Genomic DNA, 12,505 nt, shown 5'->3' with positions numbered 1-12,505 from the left:
TAGACCATTTTACTTCCTTGTTGTGTTTTTCATACTTTTATAGGCTTTTGGAAGAAAATAAAATAAAACTGGGAGAATTGGGTTTAAAAAGGAGAAGGTGAAAATTTGGAACTCCCTGGTACTGTGATCAATCACAGGGTACCTGCGATCGAGCGCAATACCAGAGAAGATACTGCACGAGCCAGGCCAGGAGCGATCGAGTGCAGGCCAAAAGAAGGATCAATCACAGACTTGCGATCGAGCGCACCCATGCGCAGGAGGCATCCCAAGTGGCGGCTATAATGTCCCTATTTCCATATTATGGTTTTTCAAACTCCAAATTGTAATAGGATTGAAACCCTACGAAATCCCTAGGGTTCACTACTTTTTCAAGGACTTTTAAAGCCTATAAATAGACTCTTAAGCCTTTAGAATAAGTAGGCTTGAAGAAGGGAGAAGAAGAGGAGCTTTGAAGTCAAGTTTCGGGTTTATTCTTTCCTTTCTTTGCTTTTATTTTATGAAGATGTTTAACATCAATTCTATGTGTAACTAATTTACTTAGTAGGGCTAGATGAAAGCCCTAGTTATATTTAGTTAATATTTCAATAATGACACCTTTGTGATGGTTATGTTATGCTATTTAACTTGGTTAATTCCTGCTTTCATGAATTCCTCATATGTGTGTGCTTGATTAACATATGTATGTGGTATGGACTAGTTAATTAAATCAATTTGGATGATCGAGTCTTGGGTTTAATATAAGTAACAAAAGAAATCCACACTGAGTTCTTGGGTTAATCAACATGGGGAACTGGGAGGAGACACCCATACCCTAGGCCTCATGTGTTTGTCGATTTTCATAGATTCATGCTTTCTTAAAGAACAACTTAGTAGACACCCATGCTAAATCCTTTAAGAAAGAAAAGAATTAGAGTAGATACACATGCCTAATTCGGTGCTTAGGGAAATCAATAGCTTAAGGAGTAGACACCCATACCTTTAAGTTGGCAAACATTAAATGTGCATAACATGATCAAAGCATTGGCATATTGTTATATTAGCTAGATATAATTAGTGGTGGATATCAAAGCTCTATCATTTTATTATCATCACCTTACCAATCAATCTTTGTTTTTACTTAAGGAATTTATTTTTAAAACATAAATTTAGTAATCCTTGTGGGAATGATCCTGTACTTGCATCATATACTACTATGTTGACCTTGTACACTTGCAGGTAAAACATACAATCATTTACCTATTAATTTAAGTAGATTTTTGCACAACTAGCTAGGTCCGGATCTGATTTTCAGAAACCGCATTTTGAAGAGGAGGTCCGGACCGCTAGAAGCTGGGTCCGGACCCCATATCCAGAAACTAAGTTCTGAAGGGGAGGTCCGGACCGCCAGAAGCTAGGTCCGGACCCAATTTCTAGCAAGCCCTCTTTATATGGGCTGTCCGGACACAAGAGTTGAATGTCCAGACACCACTAGGCTAGGCATATGTAACCCTAGCCATGTCCGGACACCAACTTATCCATGTCCGGATATGGCTGCTGATTTGTTAGTTTATTCTCTATTTAAACAAACGATTGTGCCTATGATAGGTATGTATTTTGAGAGCAAAATCAGAAAGCTTAGAAAGAGATATTGTTCTAGTTTTATTTGAGAAAAGATTAAATAAGTGAAGCCAATCGAAGTTCCGGTGAAAGAAAATCTTATAGAAGAATTGTGCTAGATGTTCTGGAAAAAGCTACTGTGGTAGAAGTCAAGTGGGTCGCTTGTCATGTACAAGGAAGAATAAATTGCAAAGGTTTTGTAATTATTCTTGTCCTTTATTCTTCTTATAGTGGATTGATTTCTTGGGTTTGGCTACCCCGGAGAGGTTTTACATTTAAAGAGTTCTCTAAATGGTTTCCTCTTCGTAACCAAATATCTGTGTTCTTGTTTTTCATTACATATCTGTATTTGGCTAATTATTAATTGTTAGGTCAGATCTTATTCCGCTTAATATTTGTGAATCACCTAGACTTTTGAATAGGTATCGTTTGGAGTCGTTTTAGAATTTTCATATATAATAGGTAATAATTAGGGCCTAAATGGTTCAACCCTCAACATATTTCTCCCACTTCTAAAACCATGTAATATATGTTGAGTGATTGCTGTAAAATCATAAGATTTTAATCCTCTTTGCCTTCACTTGGTCTATAAAGATGCACTGACCGCCTATTTATTGGTTGTAATGGTCTTGCATTAGTATTTGAATCCAGAAAATTAAAAATAAAAAAAAATAAAAAAGAATAATCAGCCAGCATAAATTGCATGCATGCATCTACTAGCTATATTATATATATATGCTGTATTTTTGTGCATTAAAAAAAAAAAAATGCTGCATGAATTTTCATATATATATATATATATATATATATATGGGACATATTTAATAGCTACTCACATCATGAACGGCCACACGAAGCAACCTGGTTTGTTCTAGTGAAACAGTCCTCACCTGATGCATCATGAGTTAATTAATACAAATTAATTACAATTTTAGTTTTTTTTTTTTTTAAAAAAAAAAAAACTTGTTAATTAGTTGAAATATTGATGAAGCGATTGGAAGCAAATTAAATTACCTTTTTGACAATAGTCCACACAAAATTTTGAGTACATGGGGAACTGTGTGGGAGCCAATATATCTATAATACTTTCTACTTCCTATCTTTATATTCTTTGGGTTCACAATGCCCGTTGTACTCATTGCTTCGCTGGTATCAGTAATAGCTGCTAAATGATCCGTCAACTATATATTCAAAAACACAACACCCATGAGAGAGAGAAAGAAAGGCGAATTAGAAAAAAAAAGACGTGTTTGGTGTGATTCTCTTGTACATCAGGTTTGGGAAAAACACCAACGCAGGAAAATACGTACCGATGATAAGAAAGAATCAGGGCGGCCAAGCTTATACATGATTCCAACAACAGCAATCTTTCCATCTGAGCTCTCATGAAGCATGTGAGCCTCCAAATGAAATATCTGGCCATCGATTGTCTGCTCAGAAGGGGAGTGCCTGTGGCACTGTTTCAGTTCATATTGGGTTCCATTTATTTCAATATATCCTGCATCACCTTCCCATTTCAGCTGCACAAATCATTCAAAATTAAAGAAAGGTTAGTTTTTTTTTTTTTTTTTTGAAATATTTATTAATTTATAGCTCGATCTTCCTCTCTTTTGCTTACCATCATGTCATGGCCCCTGTTGGTAATAGTTGCATTGTAACTTAGCTTGTAATACGTGTAATGCACGGATTGTTTTTGAAAGTGTTGTATTTTTTTTTTTCAGATTTTAATTTGGAAAAATGACAAAAGTAATTTACTTCATAACCAACCTTTTTTGATTTAAATCTCTTTAAAATTAGACTATGATATAATATATGATGATATATGATATTGTAGATACTATATTTGCTATTTGTTCTAAATTTCCCAGTAAGAAATATTAAAGAAATCTTATTTGATTTAGATTTTTAATATGTTTAGATTTATGCTTCTATATTATATTTAAAGTGACACTTATTAATATTTTAGACCGCCACTTGTCACAATTTTAAATTATTTTCTTCAATGATTTCTGCTTTTATATACATATATAACTATCGTACGTATATATCTCACTGTCTCTATCTCTTGATTCTTCAGAACATATATATATATCTTGTGATGATGATCATGTAATACTTGACCCAAAGCCTAAAAACGGAGAATTTGATTTATGGGCAGAAATTTTCAATATATTGAGTTGTGAAAAAACAAATTTTATCTAGTTAGCAAATGGAAAAGTACATAATTTTTTAATAGTATTCTCACATATATTTTTAATAATATATATATATATATATATATATTTCGTACTTCGTCTTACATGTTCAAGAAATACATAACAATTTTAGAGTATGGATTTAAAAAATTCATACTAACTCAATTGCAAAAAATTTATATCATTTTTTTTATTAAGTATTCCTTAATGAAGTAAGAGCCCTTTTTATCAGGAAGTGGTGTAAAACTTCATTTTACAGTATTCAATAGAAATTTGACACATGAGATAAAAACACAAAATTAATACAATATAGATGAAAACATTGTATCTTTAATTCAAATCAATACCGTAAACTTTTCTATTCATTCTAACCCAACGCCCACCACCCCCACCCGCCTCCAAGCCCCCGACACCAAAGCCTCCAAAACCAACGAAAAAGGTGGCTCTGGTAGTTTTGTCGGTGATTTTGTCAATAGGTATTTTGTTAAGAAAAATAAAATTATTTAATGTGAAAGATTATATTATTTTTGGTGTTTCAAACTTAAGTCTATGCTTCCTATTTGATAGTGCAAAACACCCAATTTTCGTACACGTGACTTTCATAAATGCGTGTTTACAATTTTTCATTCAAGAAGAGAGATTAAAAAAACATTATTGGGTTGAAATGATTTGACTCCACTATCTCCGGTCAGTCTCCAACGACCCCACAAGGGTTCTACATTTCTATGCAACTTTTGAGCAAAAGTTTGAAAATAATAATAATATGGCTTAGTTTTCTTTCAGTTGTTTGATATGGCAGATCACGTGGTACGTCACTTGCCATCTTATCTTATGATCATCATCATATATGGAGAAAATTAGCAAGACCCACCAAAATCTTAGGCAGACCACACACCCTCACAATTGGCCCCCATCTTGCTCCAATATTTACCAATATATGTATGACTTTGTATTACACGTTATATATCATTTATCTTGTGTAAGAATCTTAAACATTTGACTATGAAAAGGTAACATTTGTTAAACCATCCATCTCAGAAGCTCGCTGAATAATCAATTCTAATGAAAGATATTGAATGATGGGACTTTTCGATCTTATATTATTCCTAAACATAAAAATTTATACCGATAAGAAATTGTTGATATAATTATATCCTTAATATTTAAACATTGTTGATATAATTACCAAAGTATTGGCTACATTTTGCATATTGAAGTATATAATATGTATTATAATGGCCTCTATGTGTATAAGAAGTAATGCTACATACATTCTTATTTCCAGTCTTTTATTTTTATACTTTTTGGCGTGACTTTTAAAATTAATATTGAATTTAGGAAATATCACTGTTAAAATTTGATAAAATATTAATTTTAAAAGCTATGGAAGTGTGAAAGTGACAATTTGTTTAACATTAATTCTCTTTATAAAATGCTATGAGTTTTTTCCTTAGGCTCGCTTGAAGAAATATTAATTTCTTTATTTTAAAGTGATCAAGAATATTTTTTAAATATTCTGATATTCTTGGGCAGTTGGGATTTAACTTTTTGATAAGTTGAAAAAAAAAAAACACTCAACTACTTTAAGAAATAATAAAAGCCGCCCTTGAAAATTCAAAGTCAAATCACAAAACTAGTGAAAAGTTTGAACCATTCCTGACAGGAGAGTGGGCAAACGTGCTGAAAATAGCAAGTTTAATTCATCATAATTATCATACATGATTTACTTGAGATATTATTTATTTTTAGTAGGGTTGGCGTTGTTTCAAGTAACCTGTAATACAATTTTGGTGCTTTCCACATACTAGCAGTCCAACCGAATCCGATCTCGAGTGGCCTACGCTACTAATAATATACATCCTGTAGTGACTCGTCAATTATAGTTGCGCCGATCACGAAACAACTAATATTGAATCCAATGCTCATATAACATATCCACACACATTTGACCATAGAATCATCAAGTATATATAGTAAGTACATAGCCATTATACCTCACATACCGGTGTACCATGTGATACGATGCATCTTGTCAATTAATTATTAAGACAGTTACCAAATTATAAAAAAAGTAGGCATGCTCATATTATGCATGTGCTTGGTCAGCTAACATATCGCACATTTTTTAGGAAAGCAGTCATGAGTGTTTACCTACCTCATATGCCTGCTCTAGTCATCTGACATTTCGAATCCATACTATAACGAAACATGACTATCTTTATATGCAATGCTAGAGGGTTCAATCTAATACCTTGTTCATGGAAGTTAGATGAGGTGTAGATGGCAAGCTCTTTTCCCAACTACCTTTCTTTCCCATGCCCTTCACGCATCTATATATTAGTTTTTTTTTTTTTTTTTTTTTTTTTAATTTCTTTTTTTATAACCAGGATATTTGGGGCTTTGCTCCAATTAGATGCCTGTGACACCGTGAAAAGCGACGTCTCTTGACAACAAAAAAAACTTAAGAATAAATAAATATATTTATTTATTTTAGTATATGAATACCTGAATACACAACGACACAGTATCCTCTATCAAACCATCACCATGTCCCTACAACTTAACTATAAAGGAACCATATATAGATAATGACTGAAAAGTATATATAATAGGGTAATTAGGGCAAAAATGGTTCAACCCTCAACATATTTCTGCCGTCCACTTCTAAAAGCATGTAATATATGTTGAGTGATTGCTGTAAAATCATAAGATTTTAATCCTCTTTGCCTTCACTTGGTCTATAAAGATGCACTGAGCGCCTGTTTATTGGTTGTAGTGGTCTTGCATTAGTATTTGAATCCTGAAAAATAAAAAATAAAAAAATAAAAAAGAATAATCAGCCAGCATAAAGAAAAAAAGATAAAAAAAAAAACCCTACACAGCTGCATGCATGTTTCATATATATATATATATATATATATATATATGGGAATGTTCAATAGCTACTCACATCATGAACGGCCACACGAAGCAACCTGATTTGTTCTTGTGAAACAGTTCTCACCTGATGCATCATGAGTTAATTAATATAAATTAATTACAATTTTAGTTTTAAAAAAAAATTAATTAGTTTAAATGGAGGGATGGAAGCAAACCTTTTTGACAATAGTCCACACAACATTTTGAGTACATGGGGGAACTGTGAGGGAGCCAATATATCTATAATACTTTCTACTCCCTATCTTTATATTCTTTGGGTTCACAATGCCCGCTACACTCACTGCTTCTCTAGTATCGGTAATGGCTGCTAAATGATCCGCCAACTATATATATTCAAAAACACAACACCCATTAGAGAGAGAAAGAAAGGCGATTTTTTTTTTTTTTTTTTTTATAACGAAAAAAGAAAAAGAAAAAAAAAGAGATGTGTTTGGTATAATTCTCTTGTACGTTCAGAAAGGTTTCAGAGACGTGTTAGGTGTGCCGGAAAATACTTACCGATGATAAGAAAGAATCAGGGCGGCCAAGCTTGTATATGATTCCAACAACAGCAATCTTTCCATCTGAGCTCTCATGAAGCATGTGAGCCTCCATATCAAATCTTTTGCCATTGATTGTGTGTTCAGAAGGAGAGTGCCAGTGGCACTGTTTCAGTTCATATTGAGTTCCATTTATTTCAATATATCCTGCATAGCCTTCCCATTTCAACTGCACAAATCATTCAAAAAAGAAAGGTTAGTTTTTTTTTTTTTTAAAAAAAAAAAAGATTTATTGATTTATAGCTCGATCTCCCTCTCCTTTTGCTTACCATCATGTCATGGCCCCTGTTGGTAATAGTTGCATTGGAGGGATTGTAACTCCTCTTAAGTCTCCCTAAATAGGAAACTACTTCAACTCTCTCATCCAACAAATCAATTGGAGATTGCATTGATCCATTTTTACACATGCTCCATTCTGGGTGGAGCTCTCCCCATTGAGCTGGTCCCTTTCCACTTTTTTCATCATAATCAAATTCTCTTTCATCATCTGCACCATTAATAAGATTTTAAGGATGAAAAAAATGGTAAAAAAGAAATTAATACACATAAATAGAAAGCTTATGCAAAACATGGCATTAGCCTTTATTAATTACCAACTTCGTGAGATGTTGAATTGAGAACAAGAAGAAGAAAATAAATGCATAACAAGAAATGGGTAATTCCCAGCTTCATCATTTTGTTTTTGGGATTTCGAAAGTTTGAAGTGTTGTGGGGGTAGAGGGTTGAGCGCTTGGCTCCTTATATAGCAGCACCATCTCTGAATCTCTCTCTGTAATATGAACATAGAAAACGTGGTTTGACTTTTCAATATGTTATTTTTCTTACTTTGTCGCTCAATTGACGTGGAGTCCATTTGATTTCAGCTAACATGTTTGAATTACATAGTGAGAGAGAGAGAAGAAGACGAAGTAGTCTTCCATAGTTCCATGATGTTCTTTTTACCAATGTTTAAAAAGTTTTCAGAAGACGACCCGGCTGTCCTTTTATTGTTCTTTCCCTTTACATCATTTTACACACTTGGAGGGCCGGACAGGTTCCATTTGGACAACGTCCATGGTGACGCATCTCTTTGTTGAACAAAGGAAATTGAATTGAAGGGTTTGTATTTTCTTTTCTTGACATCATCTAACACAGAAAGATTGTAAAATACTCAAAGCCCGGGGCCAAGTTTGAATTACATAATAAGAGAGAGAGAGAGAGAGAGAGAGAGAGAGAGAAGAAGAAGAAGAAGAAGAAGAAGATGAAGTTGTCTTCCATGATGTTCTTTTTACCAATTTTCTACAAGTGTTCAGAAGACGACCCAGCTGACCTTTTATTGTTCTTTCCCTTCACATCATTTAATTTACACACTTCGAGGGGCAGGTTCCATTAATTTGGACAACGTCCATGGGACGCATCTCTTTGTTGACCAAAGCAGATTGAATTGAAGGGTTTGGGTTTTCTTTTCTTTACATCATCCAACACATAAAGCTTGTAAATGACTCAAAACCCTAGGCAAAGTTTTTGGTATACTTCGAAAGGAACAAACGTAATGTGAAATTCATGAACTACTTTTTGACAATAAATTGACTAAAACGAAGAACACTACAATTTTACTCCAACAAAGCGGCAAGACAATATTTATATGATTTTTTTTTTTTCAAATTTCGATCAAAAAAATTTGAATATGGAGTCATGACAGAACAGCCAAAAGGTCAGAGTGAGATTCAACCTCCATATCTATTATTTAATTTCTTGGTATGAACGTAAAAACAAAAAATAAATTAATAAACAAATAAAAAATTTGCATGATCAAAGCTTTGGTCATCAAGTTTAACTTATTTGACGATATATTATATAATTTAGTATTGTTGAAGTGCAAGCATTATATATCTGTAGGTTTTGTCTCATTTGATGTTATAATTAATTAATTGTTTGTGGAGAATGAGGAGATAAGAATATTTTAATTAAGGTAACGCCAGTTCAGAGTCGATCTCAGTCATCATCAAACACGTACAGCTCGCTAGCCCAACCGACCAAGCCACCTACCCTGACTAATTCAATTCCATTCACGTACAGATTTGCCTTCAATGTTTAGCTTGTAATACGTGCAATGTACATATTTCATCTCTCCTTTTTTTCTAGACAACACAAAAAATGAATTTCAAGAAAAGAAAAGTTTTAGATCTAGATCTTCTTTACTCTCTTTTTATGGTAGCATTGCTTGATGTCTTCTCTGTAGGTTCCACCGGTCTCCGTTTTTGGTGGGTCGCTTTAGATCTAGTTTGTAGATTTAGTTCTAGATCTAAATCCAGATCTAATCTCTTCAACCTTAGATCTGATCGTTTTCTTCGATCAAGACGTATCTTCCGAAGGGATGTCTACAATGCCGTGCTCCTCCACTACTGCTTGTGGGGTTTTTGTTTTTTATTTTCTTTGTCCTAGCCTTCGGATTGAGGATGTAGTAGATTAGTGTGGAAGCTTAACTCTCACGGTCGGGATTTTAGTTTTTAGTTTTGTTTTTTTTTTTTGCTACACATGTCCTAAATCTAGTATGCATGAAGTAGATATGTTCCTTAAATGTAGTTATACATAGATTAGCGGAAGCTTGAAGCCATTTTTATGACTTTGTAAGCTTTATAGCTTTGGTTATGATTTTTCAAGAGCTGTATAATCTATGTTGTAAGAGCTTTATGCTCATGAAATTTCTTCGATGGAAGTTCTATATTTTTCAAAAAGAAAAAAAAAAAAAAATAGGATTGTTTTTGAAAGTGTAGTGTTTTTTTTCTGATTTTAATTTGGATAAATGGCAAAAGTAATTTAATATCTTTTAACGAATTATCTTTTCATTGATATAACAATAAAATGGAACAAAATGTTTCGTACAATGACAAAGATATAATTTGAAATCTTCACAACTTAAACATTATTTATGACATACATAATAGCCTATTAGACTATTATAAGACAATATTTATGAAAAGTCACCGTCTCAATTAATTTCAGATCTATAGACTATAGCAAATTCCGACAAATCACGTCTCTATCCGCTGCTAGGTTCTTGATTCTTTGTCTTTTTTATCTCCACTACTAATACTTTATCAATCGCAATCTCATTCGCTGCCTTTACTCTAGTGAAAATTCTTCTTTACGCTCAATCCGTCATCGATCTATGGTTTACTCATAGAAAATAAACCATAAGAAAACAAAAAATCGACCGGAAACTAATTCTGTTATTCTTAAAAAATCAAAAGTAATTTACTTCGTAACCAACCTTTTTCGATTTAAATCTCTTTAAAATTAGACTATGATAAAAGTAAATTAAGCAGGGTGAAATAGAATATCATATATAATATGTGATGATATATGATATTGTAGATACTATATTTGTTATTTGTTCTAAATTTCTCAATAAGAAATATTAAAGAAATCTTATTTGATTTAGCTTTTTAATATGTTAGATTTATGCTTATATGTTATATTTAAAGTGACACTTCTTAATATTTTACACCACCACTTGTCACAATTTTAAATTATTTTCTTCAACGATTCTGCTTTTATATACATATATAAGTATCGTATACTTTCTTCTTACGTCTCTCAGTGTCTCTATCTCTCCTTTCTTCAGAACATATATCAATGTTTTAACATTGTAGAGCTTCGTCCGACGTAAATGCTGACGTCTGAATCGCTTTAAAATCTTGTGATGATGATGTAATACTTGACCCAAAGCCTAAAAATGGAGAATTTAATTTATGGACATAAATTTTCAATATATTGAGTTGTGGAAAACTTTTTTATCTCGTTACCACGTGAAAAAATACATATTTTTTTTAATAGTATGTCATTTTCACACGTATTTTGAATAGCATTAATAACTAAAAAAAAAAAAAAAGTATTTCTTATATGTTCAAGAAATACGTGACACTTTTAAAGATTGGATTCAAAAAATTCATACTAACTCAATTTGCCTTTGTTTTATTAAGTATCCCTTATTGGATTGAGAGCCCATTCTATCAATCTGTGGTCTAAAACCTCATTTTGCAGCATTCAATAAAAATTTGACACATGAGATAAAAACATCAAATACAATATAGATGAAAACACCGTATTTTAATTCAAATTAATACAATGGATGTTTCCATTCATTCTAACCCAACGCCCATCACCTCCACACCCACCTCCGAGCCCCCGACATCAAAGCCTCCAAAATCAACTAAGACGGTGGCTCCGATGGTTTTGTCAATGGGTATTTTATTTATTAGGTATTTTGTTATAAGAGAAATAAAATTATTTGATGTGAATGATTATATTATTTTTGGGCTTTCGAACTTAAGTGCCTGCTTCATATTTGATGGTGCAGAACACCAAATTTTCGCCATGACCTAATTAAAGTTATTATTTAATGTGAATTTCCCTAAAGGACGAAACATATCCTAGACAAGAATTTTTTAAATTAAAAAAAAAATACCCTTTATAATTAAGATAAAAAAAAATGACTTCTCTACTTTTAAAATTTTTATTTTATAAAATACATTTTTATTATTTTGAGTCACAAAAGCACAAGATTGTAACCTCACTAAAAGATTTGGCATGATTAATTAATACACGCCGGTTTCAAAAACGCGTGTTTACATTTTTTTTTTTAAAAAAAAAAAAATTTGAAAAATGAGATTAAAAAAACATTATTGGGTTGAAATAATTTGACTCCACGATCCCCAGACTCCACCAACCCCAGAAGGGTTGATCTACAATATTTCTATGTAACTTTTGAGCAAAAGTTTGAAAATAATAATAATATGGCTTAGTTTTCTTTTACGTGTTTGATATGGCAGATCATGTGATACATCACTTGCCATCTTATCTTATGATCATCATTATATATGCAGAAAATTAGCAAGACTCACCAAAACCTTAGGCAGACCACACACCCTCACAATTGGCCCCCAACTTGCTTCAATATTTACCAATGTATGGATGGCTTTGTATTACACGTTATATATCATGTATCTTGTGTAAGAATCTTAAACATTTGACTATGAAAAGGTAGCATTTGTTAAACCAACAATCTCATAAGCTAGCTGAATAATCAATTCTAAGGTAGATATTGATCAATTCTAATGAAAGATATTGAATGACGTTATGACAGGACTTTCCGATCTGATATCATTACTTACTACAACAATTTAAATTAAAAAGAAATTGTTGATATAATTATATCTTTAATATTTAAACATTTTTCTTTTACTTTTTTTT

General features: G+C 32.3%; 1 protein-coding gene and 1 pseudogene across 1 annotated transcript; both read right to left on the bottom strand.

The window, feature by feature from the left end:
• Positions 1-2,157: 2,157 nt before the first annotated feature.
• On the bottom strand, positions 2,158-6,108 carry LOC132162999 (alpha carbonic anhydrase 7-like; annotated as a pseudogene).
• Positions 6,109-6,311: 203 nt separating this feature from the next.
• LOC132164455 (alpha carbonic anhydrase 7-like) lies at positions 6,312-7,968 on the bottom strand. The gene is made up of 6 exons (XM_059574971.1): positions 7,864-7,968; positions 7,540-7,757; positions 7,230-7,439; positions 6,887-7,054; positions 6,742-6,795; positions 6,312-6,591 (listed from the first exon to the last, which is right to left on the bottom strand). The coding sequence occupies exons 1-6, from the start codon at positions 7,943-7,945 to the stop codon at positions 6,505-6,507; spliced, it is 819 nt and encodes a 272-aa protein (XP_059430954.1). The 5' UTR covers positions 7,946-7,968; the 3' UTR covers positions 6,312-6,504.
• Between the last annotated feature and the right edge of the window lie 4,537 nt (positions 7,969-12,505).

Source organism: Corylus avellana, chromosome ca10 (assembly GCF_901000735.1).
Source record: "Corylus avellana chromosome ca10, CavTom2PMs-1.0".
NCBI classification, from domain to species: domain Eukaryota; kingdom Viridiplantae; phylum Streptophyta; class Magnoliopsida; order Fagales; family Betulaceae; genus Corylus; species Corylus avellana.
The sequence above is the reverse complement of the archived record's forward strand: the minus strand, read 5'-3'. Positions and strand labels throughout refer to the sequence as shown.

What these genes read in the sequence shown, in the direction of transcription:
- LOC132164455 (XM_059574971.1), bottom strand. Translation starts at nt 7,945, where the DNA reads ATGATGAAGCTGGGAATTACCCATTTCTTGTTATGCATTTATTTTCTT. An exon ending in ACAGGGGCCATGACATGATG is followed by an intron (nt 7,440 to 7,539) that starts GTAAGCAAAAGG and finishes TGATTTGTGCAG; the next exon opens with TTGAAATGGGAAGGCTATGC. An exon ending in CTGATTCTTTCTTATCATCG is followed by an intron (nt 7,055 to 7,229) that starts GTAAGTATTTTC and finishes GAATATATATAG; the next exon opens with TTGGCGGATCATTTAGCAGC.